Source organism: Etheostoma spectabile, unplaced genomic scaffold, assembly GCF_008692095.1.
Source record: "Etheostoma spectabile isolate EspeVRDwgs_2016 unplaced genomic scaffold, UIUC_Espe_1.0 scaffold302, whole genome shotgun sequence".
Taxonomy (NCBI): Eukaryota; Metazoa; Chordata; class Actinopteri; order Perciformes; family Percidae; genus Etheostoma; species Etheostoma spectabile.
In genome coordinates this window covers 290,285-315,414 of record NW_022605581.1, presented here as the reverse complement: position 1 = coordinate 315,414, position 25,130 = coordinate 290,285, and the positions used below count along the sequence as shown (strand labels likewise).

The following is a 25,130-nucleotide window of genomic DNA, read 5'->3' as shown; positions in this document are numbered from 1 at the left end:
TTCCATCCTAAGACGGCACGCGTTAAAAAACCAACATCGTTCTGGAGAGGATAACCACGTAGGGCTCAGGGACCCTTTGGAGAACCATTGTCAGCTAACACAGTTCATCGCTACATCTAGAAGTGCAAGTTAAAACTCTACCATGAAAAGTTAAAGCCATAAATCAACAACACCAGAAACACAGCACGGCGTGCTGTGGTCTGACTGGAAAACATGGACGTCATGTCCTTCTGACCAAAAGAGGAAAAGGACCATCCAGATTTTTATCAGCCCAAAGGTCAAAAGCCAGCATCTGGGGTGGGGGTGGAGAGGGGGTGTTTCACATCTGTGAAGGCACCATTAATGCTGACAGGTACATACAGGTTTTGGAGCATCATATGCTGTCATCCAAGCAGCGTCTTTTTCAGGGAAGTCCCCGCTGATTTCAGCAAGACAATGCCAAGCCCCGTTCCACACGTGTTCACTATTAATGACATTATCTTAATGCGGTGGAACTAGTTCAGCATGTAAACGATGCACCTAAAATACAAACGTGAGCAAGGGCGTTCAACAACCGTCATTATGTAAAATCAACAGCCACGTGCCATTTAGCTAGCAGCGGAAGAACACAAACAACGAAAAGCACCAGTAAATTTGAATTAGGACGCACGATTCGGGGAAAAATGTCCATCCATCCATCTTCGTCCCCTTATCCGGTATCGGGTCGCGGGGGCAGCAGCTCCAGTAGGGGACCCCAAACTTCCCCTTCCCCGAGCCACATCAACCAGCTCGACTGGGGGATCCCGAGGCGTTCCCAGGCCAGGTTGGAGATATAATCTCTCCACCTAGTCCTGGGTCTTCCCCGGGCCTCCTCCAGCTGGAAGTGCCTGGAACACTCCTAGGGGGGCCCCCAGGAGGCACCTTACCAGATGCCCGACCGAACCACCTCAACTGGCTCCGTTAGACGCGAAGGAGCAGCGGCTCTACTCCGAGCTCTCTCGATGACTGAGCTTCTCACCCTATCTCTAAGGGAGACGCCAGCCACCCTCCTGAGGAAACCATTTCGGCCGCTTGTACCCTGGATCTCGTTCTTTGGGTCCTGACCCAGCCTTCATGACCATAGGTGAGGGTAGGAGCACCAAAATTGCCCGGTAGATCGAGAGCTTTGCCTTGTGGCTCAGCTCCCTTTTCGTCACAACGGTGCGATAAACAGAATGTAATACCGCACCGTGAAGGAGTTTAAGTACCTTGGGAAAAATATGAATCCATATTATTTAGCGTAGAATTGATATCACATTCTCTGCCGCAGTCTTTTTCTCACAAAGTGTAATATTTAGTGCACACGTGAACCATGACGAAACAAAACAAATTGGCAGCACCAAACTCCCAGAAGAACGTAGCGTTTGTGTGTGCGGGCTCTTAAATGGAAGTTATTAAAAATGAAATCATTAATCGTGCAGGCCACTGACTTGAACCATAGTCCAACCCCAACAACAGGCTTTAATGAACCGACAGCATAAGTTGTACGACTTACGTTTCGAGTGTGTGTGTGTGGTGTGTGTGTGTGTGTGTGTGTGTGTGTGTGTGGTGGTGTGTGTGTGGTGTGTGTGTGTTGGTGTGTGTGTGTGGTTGTGTGGTGGTGTGTGGTGTGTGTGGGTGTGTGTGTGGGTGTGTGTGTGGTGTGTGTGTGGTGTGTGTGTGTGTGTGTGGTGTGTGTGTGTGTGTGTGTGGTGGTTGTGTGTGTGTGGTGTGTTTGTGTGGTGTGTGTGTGTGGTGTGGTGTGTGTGTGGGTGTGATGTGTGTGTGTTACCTTTAATTTGGGATTTGGTATGACGTTTAGACCAAAAAATAATAAGAGGATGTTACTGGGGGGGCAGTAGCTCTGGTGTAGGGAGGTTGGGTCGGGAAACCGGAAGGTCGCCGGTTCAAGTCCCCGTTCAGACCAGAGTATGGTGGGGACCGGCAGCTGGAGAGGTGCCAAGGTGCTCCTGAGCAAGGCACCGAACTCCCAACCGCCCTTCCCCCACTCTGACATCTTCCATTGGCATGTATAGGTACTGAGCATGTGTGTGTAATAACAAAGAGTGTAAATTGTAATTTCCCCTTGTGTGATAATAAAGTACACATTATGTTAGGTGATGTAACACAGGGGCACGTCAAGGATTTGAAATATTCTGGTTTTATTTACGTCCCAACTTATTAGATTTGGGGTTTTGCACAGTATTTAGTTATTGTAATCGAATGTACCCCAGGAGAACCCAGGTGCTAATGCATGTAGCTCCATGTCCCCAAGGGACTTTGACCCCATGTCTCTCTCTGTCCTCTGGCAGATCCTGGAGGTGAAGAGTCCCAGCAAGCAGGACAAGAACAGGAACTTGATTGTGACAAGGTAACACCTAGCTGTTGTTTCTTCAGTGTAAATCAGCCCATATGAAGAAAGATTAGGTAACATAGGGGTAACATATGGGGTTCTGGCACCGGATTTATTTACTGGCCTTGCAACATGGGTCATCCATCCTGACCTCAGAGGTAGAACATGGCTCTGGTGCTGCTTGGCTTTGACAACAATGGAAATACACCATGGCTTTCTAAAGTTATAGTAGTAAAAGTACTTTAAATCTCATGCTGGAGTTCCCAAAGGTACCGAAGGGTTTGAATCGGGATTGACACAGTTTCACCCCTGGCAGATTATCGCGCCGTTTTTGGCAGTTTGCCGATATTGTATCGGTGTTTTTATTTGCCTAATAACTGATAAGTTAACGAATTAAAAAGGGGTTACTCTTACTCCTCGGTTACAGCCCCTGTGTCTGTCCCTCTGCCCCCCCCCCCCATCCCCCCCAACACTATCTGACTCTGGTTACTGGGGATTATGAAACTGAACTATGTTCACTGTAAATGCATGTGTGTGTGTGGGGTGGTGTGTGTGTGTGTGTGTGTGTGTGTTGTGGGTGTGTGTGTGTGTGTGTTGTGTGTGTGTGGTTGTGTGTGTGTGTGTGTGTGGTGTGTGTGGTGTGTGGTGTGGTGTGTGGTTGTGTGTGTGTGTGTGTGTGTGTGTGTGTGTGGTGTGTGTGTGTGTGTGTGTGTGTGTGTGTGTCTAACAACATGTGCTCTGTTTTCTAGGCGTACTGGACGAGCTGGGTGGAACGCACAAAAGACGATGACGCTCAGAGAAGGTCATATCCGCAACAGGTGTGTGTGTGTTACGCAAGTCGTGGCTAATGTAGCTTTTAGCCGTGATGAGTTCTTCTTTCTAAACTCCAAACCTCCAGACCTTTATCTGTTTTAAACCCACTGAAAGCTTTACACTGCTTTATTCAAATATGCAGCATGATCCTCAAAACCTGGAACACACACAGATGTGTAAAATCGGGTGGCGTTCTCCTTCACGTCTGGCTTATTAACATGTTTTTAGAGTGGATGTTTCCTTAAGTATGTCACCTACAGTCTTACATGTTCAGTAAATCTTGGCATGAGATTACAGTAACTGTAAAACAACAATGGCCCACGTGATAGACGGATGGCTCACCCAATCACCTGCCAGGTGGTTTTTCAAAGTGCCCGCCCTTCCCAAACTGGTTCCAAAGCGGTTCTCACACGGCCCCGTGTAACCGACCATCTGGCGCCTCAGATGGACATGATGGAGGAAGTCGGGCTCATTTCATTCCACTGCTTTACTTACAAGCTGTACTTCTCTCTCTTTGGTTTCATATTTAATATAACAACGACATGGTTTTGGGCAGCTCGACTATAGAGCCAGTACCCATTGTACTCGTTGTTTCAGATTGTGAACCTGATTGAAGAGACGGGACACTTCCACATCACAAACACTACGTTTGACTTCGACCTTTGCTCCTTGGACAGAAAGCACAGTCCGGAAGCTGCAGAGCTACCTGGAGACGTCGGACTGTCCTGAGCCCGGAGTACTGGAGACGTCCGGACGTCATGAGCCCCGGAGCACCTGGAGACGTCCGGACTGTCCTGAGCCCGGAGCTACCTGGAGACGTCCGGACTGTCTGAGCCCCGGAGCTACTCTGAGACTCGGATGGCCTGAGCCCCCGGAGCTACCTGGAGACGTCCGGGACTGTCCTGAGCCCCGGAGCTACCTGGAGACGTCCGGACTGTCCTGAGCCCCCGGAGCTAACTGGCGACGTCCGGACTGTCCTGGAGCCCGGAGCTACTGGAGACGTCCGGACGTCCTGAGCCCCGGAGCTACCCTGGAGACGTCCGGGCTGTCCTGAGCCCCGGAGCAGCGGGCTGTGGATCTCGGTCCCACGTAGCGTTGGATTTTTTTCAACAAACTCCAACTTTGGATGCAAAGTAAAGGCCCGCTGTGGGCGGGTCCAGTTGCTGTGTCCAGCCTGCTGATTGGACCAGGGCCCGTGTGGGGGGTAGGGGGGGGAGCCCTGTGGATCAGGAGTCACCCAGAAAGCCTTGAAACGTCACTTGATTTATAAACAAATTAAAAAAAAAAACAAGTGAGGAGTGGCCAACTTGTTGCTCTTAATGAATGTGCATATTTTTACATTTATGTTCTTTGATTTATGTTGTTGGGACAAATGCATGGTTCGACATCGCCTTACATTGTAAGTATTTATTGAAGTGTGTGGGTGTGTGTGTGGTGTTGTGGTGTGTGTTGGGGGTGGGTGTGTGTGTGTGTGGTGTGGTGTGTGGTGTGTGTGTGTGTGTGGTGTGTGTGTGTGTGTGTGTGTGTGTGTGGTGTGTGTGTGTGTTGTGTGTGTGTGTGTGTGTGTGGTGTGTGTGTGTGTGGTGTGTGTGAGCACTTGACAGCAGCGTACATTTGACTCCGTGTGACAGTTGAGCATCACTGAATGTAACACTGAATCATTTCCATGGGAAAAAAACTGCCACAGACAGGTGTGAAGAGACGCACATGCATTAATATTCCAGTCCAGAGAAGAAGCAGATCCTGAGATCCGATCCAGCCTGGCTGGGGGGGGGGGGGAACGGAGGCGCTGGTACTGTCAGCCAAGTCCATGTTGCAACCCCCACAGGGGTAGTGTAAAAAATAATGCTCCAGCTGTTTATCACCCTCTGCTCATGGATCGACCAATCATTTTTCACTGAAATGTCTTTTTCTACAACAAACTTCATCCTGAACACACGTGGCTTTGAATCCCTCCTACAAGGAAGTTGTGGTTATGATTTCATATTTCTATATTGCATTTGATCCAAAACCCACTCGCAGACTCATTAGATTAACGTGAGCAGTGGACTCTCCACATGCAGGAGGGGAGTCGTTTCCACACCAGCAAGTCTGAGTGGCAACCATTTGGCAGTTTTTTATCCGTAGTTGACACTGTAGAAACCAGACGGAGCGAGATGAGCACGAGAAGACTAAAGTGAACGTTGTCGTGCTGTCGGTACCAAATCCAGGACTAAGGTGCTGCACCAGGTCCTGCTCAGCTACAGGGCCAGACGCATAGTTAATAGACCCGCTTGGTTTAGGACACGACTACTGCTGGGGAAGTCCTTCTCTCTTTGTAGACCAACCGAGCCCTGCAAGAGGGAAAGGGGGAACAAAGTCCCAGCGTGCGGTCCGACAGCTCCTGCATTTCGAAAACGTGTGGAAACATTTTGGTTAGATTTAACAAATGAGAGAGAGCCAAAAGGGGGTTTTTTTGGCGCGAGTACTGTTACGGGTGTTTATATTTTGTGGGTGTTGAGTGCATCGTTCTCCCAGGAGAACGCCTCGGTTTTTTTAAAGTTCAGGATCACCTCGAAGGGCTTCCTCACCTGTGTTCTGTCTTATGGGTTCGTGTGTATTTTGAGGACATACAATAAATATTCTGTATGATGTACAGAGGAGTTATTAAGTAACTTGTGGAGCGGCTTTTTTCTTCTATTCATTTTTCTGTGGCTGTATTATATATATATATTTTTTCAAACCAGAAATTTTGATGGCTGAAAGATGCCTTTTTCACTGCAGTGTTTTTAAATTTTGCGGATGACACTTGGCCTTCGCAAATGTTCTATGTTGCAGTTAGGAGTCTTTTTTTTTATTTATTTTTTTTTTTACAACCCACTGAGGGAGGAAACCGATCATGCAGTTTCTTAGTCAGACTTAAGGCAAAAATAAGAGAGAGAAACAAGGTCAACGAGTGTTCGAATAAAACCGCTTAAAGAGACTATATGCAAAAACAGTGACAGTAAAAGATGGTTAGTTTAAATGGTGAGTGACTCCAAGTCCAGAATGCTTTGGGCAGGAGACGGCTTACAGTAAACATCAGACGGGTCACGGGGAAGAGACCTTTGTTGTAGGTGTTAGGTTTTTAGGGAAAAACGCTACCGCTGTAGTCTAAAGGGACACTCACTCAACACAAAGGTACATCCAGATACTATAAGTGCAGAAATAAAAAAATAAGTAACCTTAGTTAACGTAAGATTAGGTTAAAAAGGTTGTAAACAAAGCTACGGACTACAACCATTTCATGAATTGCCGTGCAACTAATACAGAACTGCCCATAAGGGTCCAAACATTTACACTATAGAGATGGGATATGGAGATATAGGTGTTGGGACTCCGAATGTGGAAACCTCAGAGTGATGAACCTCACTATGTAGGATCTGAAAAAATCTGACTGCACCCACTTCTTATTCAAAGGAGTCCATGGCGTAACATGCTTGGATCCCAAAAACAGGGAAATAACTAGTTAATTTGTATTCCACCTTCCAGGTGTTTCCAGCGAGTGTTCAAGAGGAATGGGCCATGATTTGAGGTCAGGGCAGTCATTAAACGCCACAATTCCCACTCAAGTATCCGAACTGGGCCTGTCCCCTTTCCAAGGAATCCAACTGAGAATTTCTTTTTTTTTTAAATGTAGGAACCCCAAACCCGTGTGGGCGTCACAGCGTCGCCGCGTTTTGCTGTTGATTTGATTTCATCGTCAGATTAGAAGTTAGTTTGCGTGTCACCTGTCCGTACACACGGTGCACATGTCATGTGATCGCTAGCGTCGGAGACACGAGCTCACGTCAGAGCCAGGGGTCCACTGCAATGGGGCGCTCTGCCCAGCAGACCCCTGATTGGCTAGAGGGACACCCTCCTCTGTCAGGGTACCACGTTGATGATGAGATGATCCCTGCAGGGTCATTATGGTGGTCAGCTGAATGACCTGGGAACCCTGGGTGCAGACCGTGTGGGGTCTGAAGGTTGCTGAAGACCAACCACTGTACGGGGTGCACTGAAGACCCCCCTCGTCTGGAGAAAACCTTTACATGACATATTCTGTTGGTTAGAACCTAAAAACAACGATACACAGCATCGTCTTCCAGGCACATCCCAGAATCCAAGTGTAAAGGGGGTCAAAGGTCGTAAGAGGGGTTCTGGGATCAAAATGTGGATCTCCGTCTCTAGTGGATGACTAACACCGTGCCATGCATGTCTTTTTCTGTCCGTCTAAGTGGGTTGGTCTGAAAGAAGAAAAGTTGGACGCGGTCCAGGTTCAAGTGGGCGAGGAAGACTGGCTCCCGGTTCCGGTCTCAGCAGGCGGGCTCGGAAACACCGCCGAGAGGAGGATCCATGTTGAGGACGTCTTGGTGGCTGCTCAGCTGTCTTCTGCGATATTGGTCTTGGTTTAAATACAAGCGGTTCCAGTTCATTCCGCATCTCACCGAGAAATAAGAAAAATCTGAAGGTCACGTCGCTTATGACATTTCCATTTAATGTCGATGTACCCCCATTAACTTTGCTCTCAACTCATCCACTTACGACGTCTTCCCACCCCATGAGGCCCCCCACCACGCCTAAAGGTACAGTGTGCACACGGTTCCACATGGACACACTGCCATGCCCCCCCCCCCCACCCCCGAAGGCCGTCTCAAAGCTCCTATTTCTGCATTAAACAAATACTGCAAAAACATATACCATAGCTTTTTAAAGGTCATCCCGGAGATTTGGTCCAAGAACAGCTTCAAGGTTGAGGGGCTTCATTGTTCCAAACTGAAGTATACATTATAGCTAAATATGTATAGTATTTAAATCTGCATTTGGGTATCATTATAGAATAGACACCTGCAGCGTTTAAAGGTCCATGGCGGGAAACAAAGGTCCGAATGCATGACTCAACAAAAACTAAGGTTTATTTAACCCTCCGTGTCGTCTTCCGTTAACCGTGAACTGTCCTTCCAGGTCAAAATTGAAAATGAATATCATTTTTGTGCTTTTACCGTGTTTTTTTTTGTCTCTTTTCTGATATTTGTACTTTTATCATGGTCCTTTTTTTTATAACCTGAGCGGTTAATGATAGATTTTCACTTATTCTTGGAATTCATGGTCACAAACCTCTTCTATCAAAGTGCTACATAAGTTTGTAATAAAAGGCAGAAATTATTATTATTGACTATAGTTAAGATCAGAGGAGTGTTGAGTGGATCACAGATGTATAAAGTCCCAAGTTTAGTCTGATACGGTGAAACTATTTAAAAAAAAAAAAATTAAAAATGCTATAGATGAAAAAAACAACCTAATAATTAAAAATGAAAGTATCATAAAAAAACGTATGGAATCATCCATGTTATTTTTGGGAAATTTGGTTGAAAGAAATCCTATATTTCTGAATGAACTTGAAAGGGTCATTGACCGAGGACAAACACGAGGGGTTAAATACATGAAGGGAAGAAGGTTTTTGGAGGTGGACGCCAGAACCGGAGCGGGGCACGAGGGCTGAGGTAGGATGCGAGGGCCTGAGGTAGGGTGGCGGGAGGGCGAGGGTAGGAGTGCGAGGGCTGAGGAAGGATGGCGAGGGCTGAGGAAGGATGGCGAGGTCTGAGGTAGGATGGCGAGGGCTGAGGTGGATGGCGAGGGCGAGATAGGATGGGAGGGCTGAGGTAGGATGGCCAGGGTGCAACGGGGGGAACCGGGACCAAGGGAACGAGGAGGAGGAGGCACTGGAATCTGGGAAAACAGAAACTCCCTCACTACTCATGCGAGTCGAACCTCCCATCACAGTACCCGGTCCTCAACGGGCGGCTCAGGCGGACTTCAAGGTGTCGAGTGAGTGGTCTGTAGAAGGTCGTACAAGAGGGTCTTGATGAGGATCTGTTTGGTGGGAATCCAGGAGTGTTCATCAGATCCATCACTGGGCATCTTCAGAGCGAGGGAGCTTGAGGTCTACGGTGGGGGGATCAGGACCCTCAAAACCGGGTTGGCGAGCTGTGGAGGTGGTTGGAGAGCCTCACCTTTAGACTCTGCTGGTAGGCGGGGGGGTGGAGCTGGTGTCCTGTGACGGTCCGCCCAGATCTGAAGGGGTCCCTGGATGGAAGGGACCACCACTTCTTCATGGGGATGGGAAAAGGGAGATATCCACGGTGTCATGACGGAACGGGGGGGGGGGGGGAGGTGTGATGGCAAACCCGATTCCAAGAGAGGCAGGGAACTCCACGAGGAGGGATTACGGTTACGCCACCACCTCAGGGTGTCTTCAGGTTCGAGCCGTCTGGTGTCGAGGGGGGTAAGAAAAGTTCGTTTGGAAAAATGTCTACTATGTCGTACATTGTCAACTATTTTATTGCTGGTATGGGACAATAAACTCTATCTGCAACCTTTAATAGAGTTATCGTTGTGTGTGTGTGTTGTGGTTGTGGTGTGGGTGTGTGTGTGTGGTGTCATGTGGTGTTGGTGTGTGTGTGTGTGGTGTGTGGTGTGTGTGGTGGGTGTTGTGGTGTGTGTTTCAATAGCATCGGGGGTAAAACGATTTCACCGGCATTCAATGTGAGACAGAGAAGAGAAAAAGTGGCTGTGCAGACTCCGGATGACTTAAGGCTACTTCCCCTGCAGAGAATGGGAGTGTGTGTGTGTGTGTGTGTGTGGTGTGTGTGTGTGTGGGGGGTTCCAGTGGGAGAAGAGAGCCCAAAGGGGGAGGGAGCGGGGGGGATGGTTCAGAGTCCAGGCCAGCCAGCGGGACATCCTGTGTGAGTTTCAAAACCAAGTTTCCTCAATGAAGAGGGGGAGAGCTTCGAAAATATGTCCCCGGAAAGACACAAGAGACATTGATTGTCCCCCTGGCACGAGGCCAAGGCTCCGAAGGTAAGGCGGCCCCCCCACACACCCCCCACACCCCCCACACCCCTCCTCCCCCCCGCCCCCCCGCCGCCCGACGAGCTCTGTAGTAGTCAAAAAGCACCCTCGCGGAAGTCATTAAAGACTCAGGTTGTTGGCAGGAAGTCTCTCCTCCTCCTCGTCTCACCTCTAAGAAGACGCCCCTCCTCCCCCCCCGCACATTTTTGGGGGGTGTTAACCAGGCAAGGTCTTGGCTCCGAACCACAGGACGCAGATGTAATCCTAGGTTGGCAATATTGAAAAAAGACAAAACCATAAATGCTTTTTTTTTATCTTCCTCATGGGAACATTTCCCGTGCCCTGCTCTACATATTTCAGTGTACTTCCTCTCATGTGACACATGTTAATTTTATGTCATTTGGAGATAGTTTCCACTGAAGTTGAAAATGAGTAAAAATAACATAAATAAGTTCCACATCCAAATCCATTTTTGTTTGTTCATTGCATGGGACCAGGCCCATGTGTCCGCCATGACGAAGGTGAAAGACAGTCTTTTAGATATATCTATGTATTTTTAGAAAGTGAAGTTCAAATATTTGCGAATGCAGTGAAAATAAGTTACAAAGTCTGGCAATTATTATTATATTTATGTTTTTCTCACAAATCGCACCTGAATTATATCCGCTTTGTGTCAAATGAAGAACACCTCTTTGTGGTGGTGGTCTCTGGTGTCTGTTTGTGTAAGGGATTGACGTCCCAGGACCCACTTAGACTTTGGGTACCTTAGACTTCTCCTTTATTAATCTTTTTTTTTTGGGATAACTTCCATGACAATCTGATATGGAACTTGGACCTTTGTCGTCAAATTTGCACCAAGCTGCGTAATTCAAATTAAATGCGCTTTTTGGGCTTAAGCTTGTGTCCCGCCCGTTTCACCTCCTGGTGGCCGACCGTGTTGACCTTCCGTCAGCTCCCTGTGGATCGGTGGTAGGCCACCCCCCCCCCCCACACACCACACATACACACACACAAACACACAACCACAACACACCAACAAACACACACAACCCACACACACACACACATTTATGCATACAATAGTCCTTTCAAATTCAGATTACGTTATGAAAGACAGAAGCAAAGCAGAACTTCAAGGGGGGGGGCGACGAGGGACGCGATGCACGCGGATTGCAGCCCTCAGTCAGCCAGTCCCAGTCCTCAGACGGACCCCCCCCCCCCCTCCTCTCTCCCCTCTCCCCGCCTATCAGAAACGCCCCTGACTACCCAATGGGTCCAGGCCTTTGGACGAATCCCATCCTCAACCTGGTCTTTTGATGTTCATGGGGCTTCAGGCACGCTCCTTCTCTCATCCCCCGCTTGTTTCCCTGGGACGGATCTGTCGGGGCTAGCGGACCGTGACCCACTGGCCAGCCTCAACCCGGTCTGTGTGAGCACACACCCACCACAAACACACACACACACACCACCACACACACACACACTCCTAATCCCCAGCCCAACCACAGAACCCCAGGATAAGGATGGGGCACAGTCCTCATCCCTGACGGAGAATTACAGGCGCTGCTTTCATGTGTGTCTGTTTTTGATAATGTTTAGCCATGGTGAGGGGCGAGGGGGACAGTCCTGGACAGCTGCCCTGAACCACCTGCCACCAACACGGACCAGAGTGGGAAACTCGAAACAAGGACGAGGGAAAGAGGACACTCGGTTCCCAGCATCGCCTCTCTCTCTAAGGGTCTTTCTCTGCTGTCCGTCTGAGATACGAGCCGTGCGGCCGCACGTGCAGGAGCGTTGAATGCTGGGACCTTTGTGTGCGCTGAAAGCCCAAATCAAAGCATCGATCAGCTGTGGAGAGGCTGCAGGAACTGTCGAGAGTCGTCCAATTGACCCGCATGTGGAGGCAAAATGAAAGGCAACATGAGGACAACATGAGGGCAACATGGGGGGACAAACGTGAGGGCAAACATGAGGGCCACAGGAGGCAACATGAGGGCAACATGGGACCACATGAGGACAAAATGAGGGACAACATGAGGGACCACCGGAGATCAACATGAGGGCAACAGGAGGGCAACATGGAGGAACAACATGAGGGAATCCATGAGGGCAAAATGGGACAACATTGAGGCAACATGGAGGGCAACATGAGGACACATGAGGGACATGAGGGCAAACATGAGGACAACATGAGCCGGCAAAAGAGGGTCATTAACTGGTCCTTAAGAGTCCAAACTATACCCTGGCTGCACCCCCCCCCCCCCCCCCCCACCCCCGCCACTGCTGGGCTCGTTAGGTGGAAAACAACGGGGAAGGGTTTCCAATCTAATTACTCTCAGGCGGGCTCATGTTGCTTCATGTGTCCTCAGGTTGTCCTCATGCAGCCAATGTGCTCATGTTGCTCGCATGTTGTCCTCATGTTGCCTCATGTTGTCTCATGTTGTCTTCATGTTGACCTTCATGTCGACCCTCATGTTTGTCTAGTTGTCCCCTGTGCCCTCATGTCGCCCTCATGTGTCCTCATGTTGTCCCATGTTGCCTAAGTTGTCCTATATGTGCCCTCAGTTGTTCGTATGTTGTCTCATGTTGCCCCATGTTGTGTCCTCAGGTTGTCTTATGTTGCCTCATGGGCCCTCTGTTTCCTCATGTTTCATCATGTTGTCCTTATGTGTCCTCATGTCGTCCTCATGTTGTCCTCATGTGGTCCTCACGTTGCCCTCAGTCGTCCTCATGGTGTCATCATGTAGACTCATGTTGTCTCTGTTGCCCTCATGTTGTCTCCTTGTCGTCCTCAGGTTGCCTCATGTTTTCCTCAGTTGGTCCTCAACTTGTTCCTATGTGCTCATGTGTCTTTGTTGTTGTCTTCATGTTGTCTAAGTTGTCCCCATGTTGTCCTCTGTTGTCCTATATCAATGTCCTTTTTAAATTCCCCAAATAAACATGATTGATGCCAACGCTCTTTGCAAGTACAAATCTAGAATATCATTAATTTGGGGTCTTATTCATTTTTCTAGCTTTAAAAAAAACTAAATTGCATGTTTGGAAAAATAGTGTTGAGTAAAAGTTTCATAGTATTCAGTCTGGGATTATCACAACATCCATCCTTTAATCTGCTTTGTAAGAATGCCTAATTTTCTAGCCAAACATTAGTATAACTTCCTGTAATGAGGTTTACTGACCCTAACATCCAAAATATCTAAACTAAAGGCAATAAATTAGTTTGACAAAAAAGCGTCAACCGTGTGAAAGAAGGCGGAAGAATAAACTTAAGAAAAACGTAAAACATTAAATAAAAAAACCTCAACCAAATTGCTGATTTCCATTTTTTTTTTGCTGTGCACATAAGACGGCAGAGATTCATGATTAATTCTCCATGGGTGTCTCCACTACCTGTAATCTTCACATTAAGGTCCTGGCAGAAAATGTTGTCCCCCCCCCACCCCCAGTCTGCTCTTAGGCCAACCCAGGGACTAGAAAATGGTGACGGGTTTGTAACAACCGAGCAGGCTGCTCGCTTTGAGAAATAACGCTCAGATGGTCGATCTAGAATCTTGGCCTTATGAGGTCATAAGGGGGCAACGTTACCTGCCCTTTCTCTGCATTTGCCCGCCCAGAGAATATGCCCCCACCCCCCACAATCACCTTGTAGAAGACGGGAGAGGAGCTAAAAAAATAAGAGAAGGACCTAATTCTGAAGAGGTCATCCTGGGTTTTAGTCCCTCGTGTCCTCCTGAGCTACTACCAGCGGGTGGGAGGGTGACCACGGGGAAGGGGGGGCTGTTGCGGTCCGTGGACAGTGCATGTTTGTCCTGACTCCGAATTCTCATTCACCATGATTCAAGTGGGTTTGGTGCTGTCACACATGGGATCCGTTGACTAATCATTCCTCTAGTGGTTCCACATAAACGAGGCCCAGAGGGGGGGCGGGGGGCAGCACGGTAGAGTTTGGACTCAATTTGTCCAGTTAAGGAACTCGGCCTCCTGCGTCTTGATTAGTTCAGACAAGCCAACGAGACCAGGTTCCGGCGCTGCGTGCGAGCCAAGTCTGCGCCCAATTCGAAAAGTTTTCTTAAGTATTTTTCCAATTGCCAACGTCTCATTGTCTCACACAAAGGGGGATGAGGGAAGGAAAACACTCTGAGTTCCCAGTCCTTGAGCCCACACAAGGACATTCTTACTATCAGGAATGTGCAGATTCGGTTCCTCTTAGGACTTAAAAGCCCTCAGGGATTTGCAGGGCTGACATGCCAGAAGCATGCACATGTGTTTCTATTATCTATGATTAATACGTATCTTTAATTCCACTCAAAGGTTTGATGTGTATAGGATCTGCTTGCAGGGCTCTCAATATAAAAAGTGCAACAGCTGTCCTCCTGTGGTCCTCATGGTATCATGTTGTCCTCTGTGGTCTTCATTGTTGTACTCAGTTGTCTCATATTGTCTTCATTGTTGTCCTCATGTTGTCTTTCATGTTGCCCCTATGTGTCTGTCATGTTTGTCTTCATGTTGCCACGTGTTGTTCATTATGTTGTCACTGTGTTGCCCCTCATGTTGTCCTCATGTTTCCACATGTGTCTTCATGTTGTATTATGTGCCCTCATGTTGTCCTGATGTTGTCCCCATGTTTGTCCTATATTGGCCTCATTTTGTCCACATGGGGTCCCCAGTTGTCCTAATATTGTCCTCATGTTGTCCCAAGTTGTCTTCATGTTGTCCCATGTTGTCTTCATGTTTGCCATCATGTTGTCTTCAGGTTTTCCTTGTTGTCTTCATGTGGTCCTCAGTGGTCTTAATGTTGGACAGATGTTGTCTTCAGTTGTGCCCCAGGTTTTCCTCTGGTGTCCTCATGTTGTCTTCAGGTGCCCTCATGTTGTCTTAATGTTGTCCTAGGTTGTCTTCATGTTGTCCTAATATGTCGCCGTTTGTCTCCCCATGTTGTCCTCATATTGTCTTCATGTTTCCTCTATATTGTGCCTCATTTGTCCCATGTGGTTCCCATGGGGGTCCTCAATATGTCCTCTATCGTCCTAATGTTGTCTAATGTTGTCTTCATGTTGTCATCATGTTGTCCTCAGATGGTCTTCATGTTGTCCTCATGTGTTTCAGTGCCTATGTTGTCTTCATGTGTCTTCATGTTGCACTCATGTTGTCCTTTGTTGTCCCCATGTTGCCTCATGTTGTTTCCCCATGTTGCTGCATGTGTCTTCATGTTGCCCGCATGTTGGTCCACATGTTGTCTCATATTGTCTCATTTTGGCCCCAGGTTGTCCCACTGGTTGTCATCAATTGTCCTCATGTGTCCCAATGGGGTCTTCAGTTGTCCTCATGTTGTCTTCATGTTGCCCTCATGGTCTTCATGTTGTCCCTAGTGTCTTCATGTGTCCTCATGTGTCTTCCATGTTTGCCCATGTTGTCTTCATGGTTGTCCCCATGTTTTCCTCATGTGTCTAATGTGTCTTCATGTTGCCCTCAGTTGTCTCAGTTGTTTGTCACTATGTTGTCTTCATGTTGTCTCATATTGTCTCATAGTGTCCTCGTGTTGTCCCATGTTGTCCTCATATGTCCTCATTTGGTCCCCAGATGTGTCCCATGTTGTCCTCATATGGCCTCATGTTGTCGTCATGTTGTCTGAATGTTGCCCTCAGGGTGTCTTAATGTGTCCCTTGTTGTCTCATGTAGTCCTCAGTTGTACTTCATGTTGTTCCCTATGTGTCTTCATGTTGTCCCATGTTGTTTCAGGTTGTCCCCTGTTGTCCTCGTGTTGTCCTCATGTTGTCTCATGTTGTCTCATGTTGTCATCATGTTGTCTTCATGTTGCCCTTATGTTGTCTTCATGTTGTCCCTCATGTGTCTCATGTTGTCCACTATGTTGTCTCATGTTGTCCTCATGTGTCTTCATGTTTGTCCCTATGTTGTCTTCATGTTGTCCAATGTTTCATCATGTTGTCTCATGTTGTGCACCTCATGTGTCTCATGTGTCCCCTGTGTCTTCAGTGTGGACTCATATGGTCATAGTGTTGTCCCATGTTGTCCTATATGGTGCCTATAGTTTCTTCCATGTGGTCCTCATATGTCCTCAGTTTTGTCCCCATGTTGTCCCCATGTTGTCTCATATTGTCCTCATGGTGTCCTAATATTGTCCTATGTTGTCTCATGTTGTCCTCCATGTTGTCCTCATATTGTCTCATGTGTCCTCAGGTGGTCTTAATGTGCCCTCATGTTTGTATTCATTTGCTCTTCATGTTGCCATCATGGTGCCCTCAGTGTTGTCCCTTATGTTGTCCTCATGTGCCCTCATGTTGTACCCAGTTTGTTTCATGTTGTCTTTCCTGTTTGCCCTCATGTTGTCACCTGTTGTCCCTCATGTTGTCATCATATGTCCAAATGTGTAACATGTTGTCCTTCTGTTGCTACCATGTTTGCCCCTCATGTTGTCCATATGTTGTTCCTCAGGTTGTCCATGTTTCATCATATTGTCCTATGTTGTCCCCATGTTGTCTTCAGATTGCCCTCATTGTGTCTTCAGTTGCCTCATGTGTCTGTATGTTGTCCAACTAATGTTGTCCGCATGTTGCCATCATGTTGTCCCTATGTTGTCGTCATGTTGTCCTCAGGTATCTCATGGTAGCCTCATGTTGTCCCACTGTTATCATCAGTGTCCTCATGTTGCCCTCATGTTGTCATATGTTGTTTCCAGGTCTCCTCATGTTATCCTCTGTTGCCCTCATGTGTCCCTAGTGTTGTCCTCAATGTTAGCACTAAGGTTGTCCCTATGTGTTCCTCAGGTTGTCCCATGGTATCATCATGTTATACTTCCTGTTGTATCAGTGGTCCTCAGGTTACCTCCTGAGTATCCCCCATGTTATCCTCATGTGAGCGCATGTTGCCTCAATGTGTCATATGTTGTCCTCATGTTGCCTACTTGTCCTCATGTTGCCCCTCAGTTGCCCCTTAATGTTTGTCCCTATGTTGTCACCATGTGTCCATGTTATCCTCATGGGTCCTCATGTTATCCTAAGTTATACACATGTATCCTCAGTTGTCCTCATGTTCCCTCATGTTGTCCATGTTTCCCCATGTTATCCTCAGTGCTCAGACATAAACAAGACAAGACAAAAAACAGGATCCACCAACCGTGGAGGACCATAAGCACTGCATAAGAAATGGAAATTGTTTGAAAAAATTGGTTAAAATTATTTTGTGTTTTGTCACTAAGGGTGTTTTAAAGCGCATGTTTCTTAAAGTGAAAATTCCGGTGGATTTCAACCCCGTAGCTCTGTGTTGTAATGTTGGTGTCTGGTCAGTAGAGTAGAGAGACAAAATGAAACCAATCGGTTGCTGTCTACGCGAGTATCCTCTCTAACTTAGATGCACCAACAGGCTCAACAGGGCAAGTTCTAAACAGTTGTTAGCCTTAAAGATGTCAAAAATGTATTTAAAAAGGATGCCCCCCCCCCCCCCCCTGTGTGGTGATTCCTTCGAGTGAACACAGTGAATCGGAGCAGGGAGCGGACGAGAGAATAGAGAGAGGGAAGAGGAGAGAGAAGAGAAGAAGAGATGTGACAGGACAGGAAAATGATGGAAGTCCTGCTAATTCAGCTGTGTTTAACTTAGGACCGTTCTACAAACTACAACACAGAAAAGAGATCAAGCAAAACTATGTAGGCTATCAATTTTAATGATTAAAATAAGTTAGTGTCTCCTAAACCTTCCTCAGGTATAACGTCTCTCCTGCTAGTTGTACTGCGAACTTTTAAAAAAAATAAGCATATGCTTATTTGTGAAAATGTGTTTGTATCCGTTCTGTGTGGTCGTGTAGCGTCCCGAGCTCTCTAAACTGTCTCTCATACACAGGAACCACAACACCGCTGAATGAATTAGCATTAGCAGTGGGGTCATGTATTTCGTCACTCCAGCAGTCACTGTGATACTCGGAAGGAAGAAATGCATCATTTGGGGGGGGGGCTGCGGTCGGCGGTATTTATAGCGGGGTGGGGGGGCACTGGCGGCACTTTTTCGGGGGGGGGGGGGGGCACTGCTGGGGGGGGTTGGCAGGCGGGGCACTTTTAAGACAGTTTGAGCATCTTTAAAGGCTAAAAAAAAATGTTTATAACTTGCCTGTTTGAGCCCTCGTGGGGTTGCTAACGTAGCATGGGAGGATAGACCGGAGTAGCGAGCACGATGGTTTCATTTTTTCTCGGCCACTGGAAGACACGCACATTTAAAAAAAAATACACAAGATACCATGTTGAAATTAACCAGAATCCTCCTTTAACCGGGACGCCACCGATTTGACACTTCCATGTGTGGTGTTTCCAGGTGTGAGGATTATGATGCATATTTGAATTTAAAGCAGTTGTAATATTTCAGTGGGTTTAAAACAGTAAAGGTCTGAGAGGGAGTGGCGTTAGAAATTAGAAAGAAGAGACTTAATCAGACCCTGTAGTCCCTCATCAGGCTCAAGCTACATATGCCGCTACAGGCATAACCACACTTCTTGAATCTTTAGACAAGCCTCAATCTCTCTCTGTGCTGGGTATAGTCGGAATTATGCAGGTTTTTTGGGTGTTGGGACAAAGACAGGTCTACTTGCAGTATTTTCAGTTTGTTGCTACTGATTTTTGGGTCTGAATGATAACTGCTCTCAGCTGCATCTGTTGAAGAGAAACGAGTGGGCCATGGTAGGAGTTTACACTGTAGGCAGCCTTAAGGTGGCGTTATGGTGCATCTAGTGGTGGGACTGGCTGTTGGCTGCAGAGGAAGGACTTTAGCTCGGACTCGGACACTCTTGTACCAGCTAGACATGAGTTGTGGTGTGTGGCCCATGATCATTCCTGCAAAAATATGTTGAAAATTCAACAGGTCTGACACATGGGGGGAAAAAAAAACAAAAAAAAAGAAAAAAAGTTACAAATCTTTGGGTCAATTTAAAATGTCCTATACAAACACTGCATGCGAACCTCCTTGTTGTGTCACATTACATGTAACCAGAAGTAAACTAATAGAAATATAGACGTTCTTTTCAAGTTGGATGTGTACTAGCATTTTGTCCTGTGTGTTTTCAGGTCGCGCGATTGGATTTTAAATTGTACACACACTTAAACTTTTAAACTTGTGTTGTCTCCGGTCAAAATAATAAAAAAATCACCATAATTGTGGACACTTTTTAATCAATATTTTAAATACATTCTCTTACGCTTTTGTCCTTTTTCAACAATGTTTTTGACATTTCACACGATGTACCGATAACTTAAATTCAGTTTTCACAATTATTGGAATTAATGGTCAATTACCCTCATTATAAAGAAATTGTTACCTAATGCCTTGCTAGAAAAAGCAGAACACTTAGGATATTTTTTACTCAAATTAAAGAATCTAAGTGTATGTTGCTGGATAATCACAGACTGTAATATAACGTCAACAAAAGCATTTTCCTCTCAAAGGCTGAGAAAATGGAATGAAAACACCCCCAAATCATGAAGTCGAGATGTGTACTTGCCAAAAGAGCGTTGTGTGGAATCGATCGTGGTATTTTGGGGAAAATGAAAGAACATGATATAGGAACAACACGGGGTAATTTTAACCCCGGTCCCTTGAAACCAGTACGCCATCAAAAACCTTCAGCCACAACACGCCGAAGGGTATGAACGGGGCCAGTAACGGCAACGGTAAACGGAGTTTACTCAGGCCATCCAGAGATGACTACAGGGGTTAGGCCCGGGTATGTCAGTCCAGGGTAGGGGACGGGTTGAAACAGGCGTCATAAGGGTTTAACACTACAGGTGTGTGAAGCTTAAGATGGTCTACGCGGCCAGGGACCCGCCCCTTGCAGGCTGTGGTGGCCTTTGAATCAAGGCGGACTCTTTCGACGCGGTCGGATGAAGAATACGCAGCTGTAGAGACGCAACGGAGGCCGTGGAAAGGCAAGAACTGAAAGAAGAAACTGCAAAGGCCCCCACTTAGAGCTTTAGTAAAACGCCAATTTGAAACATGGAATTGCCACAAAAGCAAAAAAAAAAAAAAATGTGCTAGCACCAGAATGGAGAACCCAAACAAAGCTGGAAACACAAAAAAAAAGAGACTTCTCTGAAGCCACTTTTTAAAAATACACCAGGTGAGGTTAAATCGCGAGCTCACGATACAAGTTTACTCCTAAATCTAAAGCATTTAACCACTTGATGCAGGGTCCGTCCCGTTTATACCAGTCTTTGCTGGCCCTCGTTCCCAATCAGGGACTTGTGGTGTGAGGGATCTACACCTGAGAAAAAAAAAAAAACAGACAAGATTGTGATGTGTGAATACACGCATAAAGCGCTTAAAAGTTAGTCAATAATCAGAAATCAGAGGCAGCTAGACACCACGATTTGTTAAGAAACTTTCCGTGTATTATGATTGGAGTCATTTATTTTGGAGCGTTTTTGCTGTGCTCCCACTGTAAGTACGCTCCCTCCGTTAACTCACTGTAGTGTAGCGACGTTGGGTGGGGAATCGGACTCCGTAGGGGGGTGTAGAGAGGAGGACGCTGTCCAAACTACACGCCCTCTTGACAAGTCCGCACCCATCCGTGGCTTGTTGCTCAATCACAGAGCACTTAGTCACACCACACACACACACACACAAACACACACAACACACACACACACACACACACCACAACACCCCAACAGCACACACACACACACACACACAACACACCCACACAAACAAACACCACCACACCACACACACACACACCACATCACATCACAACACACCACACCACACACCACACACAAAAGCAACACACAACACACCACAACCCCACACACACCCATCACACACCACCACACACCACAAATCACACACACACACACAAAAAAACACACACCACACACAACACACACACACACACACACACACACACAACCCACAACAAAACAACACACCCACACACACACACACACAAACACACACACACTGCCTTTAACTATGTAAATATCCACACTCCTTACATTGCTTACTATTTGTGCAACTGTAACAGAGTGTCCCCTTCGGGGGTGGATCGTTAAGTATTTCGGGTTCTGATATCAGCACAGTATACATGAGATAGTATCTGGTTAAGCAGCTTGGTTGAGGTTCTCTCTCGGAGCCCTTAAAATCCCTGCAGACACTAGCAGGGACAGTAGTTCTTGACAGAAAGTTTTTTTTTTTTAAAAATGTTGCCATCACGCATCAATTATTAATGCGATCGATGCGGCACGAGGCCTGCAGTACACAATGTAGACCGTTAAACAAGACCACGATGATCTGGAGTCGGGCTGCCGTTAGGCAAAATGTGGTTATGCAATATTACTGTTAAAAGTGAGTACTAAAAGGACCTCAAGTCTGTACTTTTCAGTTTAATTCTCTAACCCTCATGTTGTCTCGGGGCAACATTGACCGTTGCAGTGTGTTGTTTGTTTTGTTTATTCACAAAAAAAATGGGCGTGCGGAGAATAAACGCTGAAAATGTCAACATTAGAATATCAAATACTCTTGGAAAAAACAACAAACGTTTTTATTTTAAAAAAAAAGCATACAAAATTGCAAAAAAGTGTTCACAAAATGTCGGGGGAAAAAAAATAAGTGTGAGAAAAAAAAATAATAAAAAATAAATTAAAAAGGTCGAGGGGAGACAAAACACGGGTTTAAGATTAAGAACAACAAATTGCTTGTTGAAGTTAAAAGCAAATGGAAATCCTTAACATATTAACAAAAACAGCGACATTCAGTTGTCTCTGACATTTTCCGAGAAGGATTTGAGTTATTTAAACTACAAAAACATTAAGACAGGCTGTATCATCTATTATCTAACGATCTAATCTATCTTATAGATCTATTATACACAAAAAAGATGGAGGGACAATTGCCCAAAAAAAAAAAACCTTTAAAGGGGCTTATTAGGGGCCAACTCCATAGGATAACAACACATTTAAAAATAATATATGTAAACCACGAACAACCCGGTATAACCCCAATGAGAGGACTTAAGAACCAGATAGAATTGAAAGGCAGGCCTAAATAGGGTGACCCAGACCCCACGGTTTCCGGGGACAGTCCCCGGTTTTGGTGACCTGTCCCGGCGCTGATCTGTCCCACGCGAAAAGGTCACCGGGTTCCCTGTGAACGACAAGACCCAAAATTTGGATTAAAAGAAGAAAATACGACCAAAACAGGAGCCGATCGTCGCCATCAAGACAAGTCAGAGAGGTTTTAGGGAAAGCCGGTTTTACGATGCGAAAATCACGGATATTTACAGGAGTCTGGGGAGATATTTGCTGCTGACACGCTAAAAGTTAGTGATATTAATGGACGTCGGTGGAGATATGCTGCTCTAGACACCTGAAATTATGTGATTATTTACAGGCGTCTGGTGGAGATAGGCGGCTCTAAGAACGCTAAAGTAGGATTATTTACATGGAGTCTTGGTTGGAGATTGCTGCTCTAGTAAACGCCTAAAAGTAGTGATATTTAATGGAAGTTGGTGGAGCTATGCTGCTTATACACGGCTAAAAGTTGTGATTATTACATGGAGTCTGGTGGAGATATATGCTGCTCTATACACGCGCTAAAAAATTAGGGATTATTTTACATGGAGTCTGGTGGAGATATGCTGATCGATTAACGCTTTAAAAGTAGGGAGTATTTACATGGTCTGTGGGAGATATGCTGCTCATACATGCTAATACGTGATTATTAATGGAGTCGGTGGAGATATATGGCTGCCTCTAGACATGCAAATCATTGAGGATGTACAGGATGTCGGTGGGAGATAGGCTGCTCGAATACACGCTAAAAGTAGTGTTATTTACATGGAGTGGGTTGTGAGAGATGCTGCTCTATACACGCTAAAAAGTGTGATTATTTAATGGAAGTTCGGTGGAGATATGGTCTATACATCAAAATCACTGATTATTACATGGAGGTCTGGTGGAAGATGCTCTATGACACGCTAAAGCGAGTGATTATGTACATGGAGTCTGGTGGGAGATATGCTGCTCTATACACGCTAAAAGTAGTGATTATTTACATGGGTCTGGTGGAGATATGCTGCTATATACCAAGCTAAAAGTAGTGATTTATTTTACATCGGAGTCTGGTGGAGTATGTGCTCTTACCGCTAAAAGTTAGTGATTATTTACATGGAGTCTGGTGGAATATGCTGACTCAACACGCAAAGTAGTGTTATTTTACATGGAGTGGTGGAGATATGCTGATTCTATTATACGACTAAAAGTAGTGATAGGACATGGAGTCTGGTGGAAGAGATGCTGCTATATTTCACATCGCTTAAGTAGTGTTATTTCAGGGGTCTGGTGGGAGATTTTATGGTGCCTCTCTACACCGCTAAAAGGACGGTTTATTTACATGAGTAGTGGGCTGGGTAGCAAACGCCTTTCGCAGACTTTTATGTTTTAAAAAAAAAAGGATCTTAATCTACCAGAACGGATCGACCCCTTAGAAACACGTTTCAAATATTGGTGTCTGTGGTGGTGGGAAACAGCTTATCGGTATACTGTCCCGTTTAAGAGTTTTGTACAAAAATAAAACCCCGACGTGTTTGGAGGAGCATATGGGCTTCTGAGCTGGAAAATGTCCACGGATTTTGTTGAGAAATCTGGTCCCCTTAAGCAAACACATATCAATTCAATTTATCTATTGTTGTAATTGTAAGCGAGCCAAGCTTAATGTCAACGCTCCAATACCACCCCCAAGGATTGAGCAGGACTGGTTCCTTACCTCCACCGCGATAGGGCCTTTGATAAGCGAGTCCAGCATTCTCATCTCCTCTGATGGCCAGCTGCAATGGCGGGGGGGTTGATAGCTTAACCTTTAAGGTCCTTGGACGCATTCCGGCCAAACGCTCCCGAACCTGAAAAACAAAAGCCAGACTCGAGCACTTAACACCTCGTGTGGTTGTCCCCGTTAACCATGGGAACTTGTCCTTCCAGGTCAAAATGGCAAATCAAACATTTGTTTGTGCTTTTCCGATGGGTTTGTTGCTTTTCTGATCTCATTTGTCACTCTTTTACCCAAGTTGGAGTTGTTTTTTTTAAGACGGGGCGCTGTTTAATAACAGGTTTTCACAGCTATTAACAAGCCGCATTATATAAATTAAAAGAGCTGTAGTAGCTAAACAGGCAGACATTATGAATGCTTTTGACTAGTAGTAAGGGCAGAGGATGTTGAGTGGATCTCAGGATGGTACATGTCAAAGGTTTAGGTGCCGGGATAATGGTTTAGGAAACCACTAAAGTTGGGAGGATACTAGAACCGTTGGGCTCCTTTAAAGTTATAGAGTGTGGTCTGACTGCATCTATCTGTAAAGTGTCTTGGGATAAATCTTGTTATGAATGATACTTAAATAAAATTGAATGGAATAAATTAAACACAAAATAATTCAATATGCCTTTATATAAGAGAAGATAAAACACCCCCAAAGAAAAATCAATGAATGGAAAGTAGTGTTTTAGGACCATCCATGTTATTTTGGGCAATCTTGGGTAAAAGAAAGAAACCCAAATTTATGGTAATTTTAAAACGTTCAAATTGAACCAATGGGCTCTGAGGGGGGACATGGGCGGGATAATGGGCGCTGGACGTGAGCGACGGTTCCTCGGCCGTCGAGGTACTCCAGAATAGCCGCGCTGTACACCCGCCGCAAGTGGCTCCCCACGCTCCCGTGCGCTGGTGGTCGGGACTTGAGGTCGTCTGTGGATACGACCCACACGGGAACTGAAGGACAAAACCCAGAAAGGTTCGTTAGCCTAAGCGGGGGGGAGGCGCGGAGGGGAACTTCTGCTCGTTGCATTAGCGCTGTAGCTACGCTAGCACAATGAATCGTGCGATAGGTTAGTTTAGCCAGTAGCTTGACTACGTAGCACAATAATAGGCGCTAGTTAGCATTAGATGGGAGCTACGCTGCACCAATGAATCTGCGCTAGGTTAGCATTGCTTTTAGCTAATGCTAGCACACTGAATGACTCTTCCAACGGCCCCAAACTGTAGTCCTCCTCCCTCTGAGAGCGCATGTAGCCTTAGTATGGTTGCCCGGAGTCTGTACCGCCTTACAGACAGCTGGAGACAACGAGCGAGT

General features: G+C 46.3%; 1 protein-coding gene across 1 annotated transcript in view; it reads left to right on the top strand.

Moving 5' to 3' along the window:
• The window catches only part of mllt3 (MLLT3 super elongation complex subunit), a gene marked incomplete in the record, with an annotated part of 125,590 nt that overhangs the window by 81,353 nt on the left and 19,107 nt on the right, over nt 1–25,130 (top strand). Inside the window, 1 exon segment of the mRNA XM_032510979.1 lies at nt 2,310–2,356. Coding sequence (XP_032366870.1) covers nt 2,310–2,356 — 47 coding nt within the window.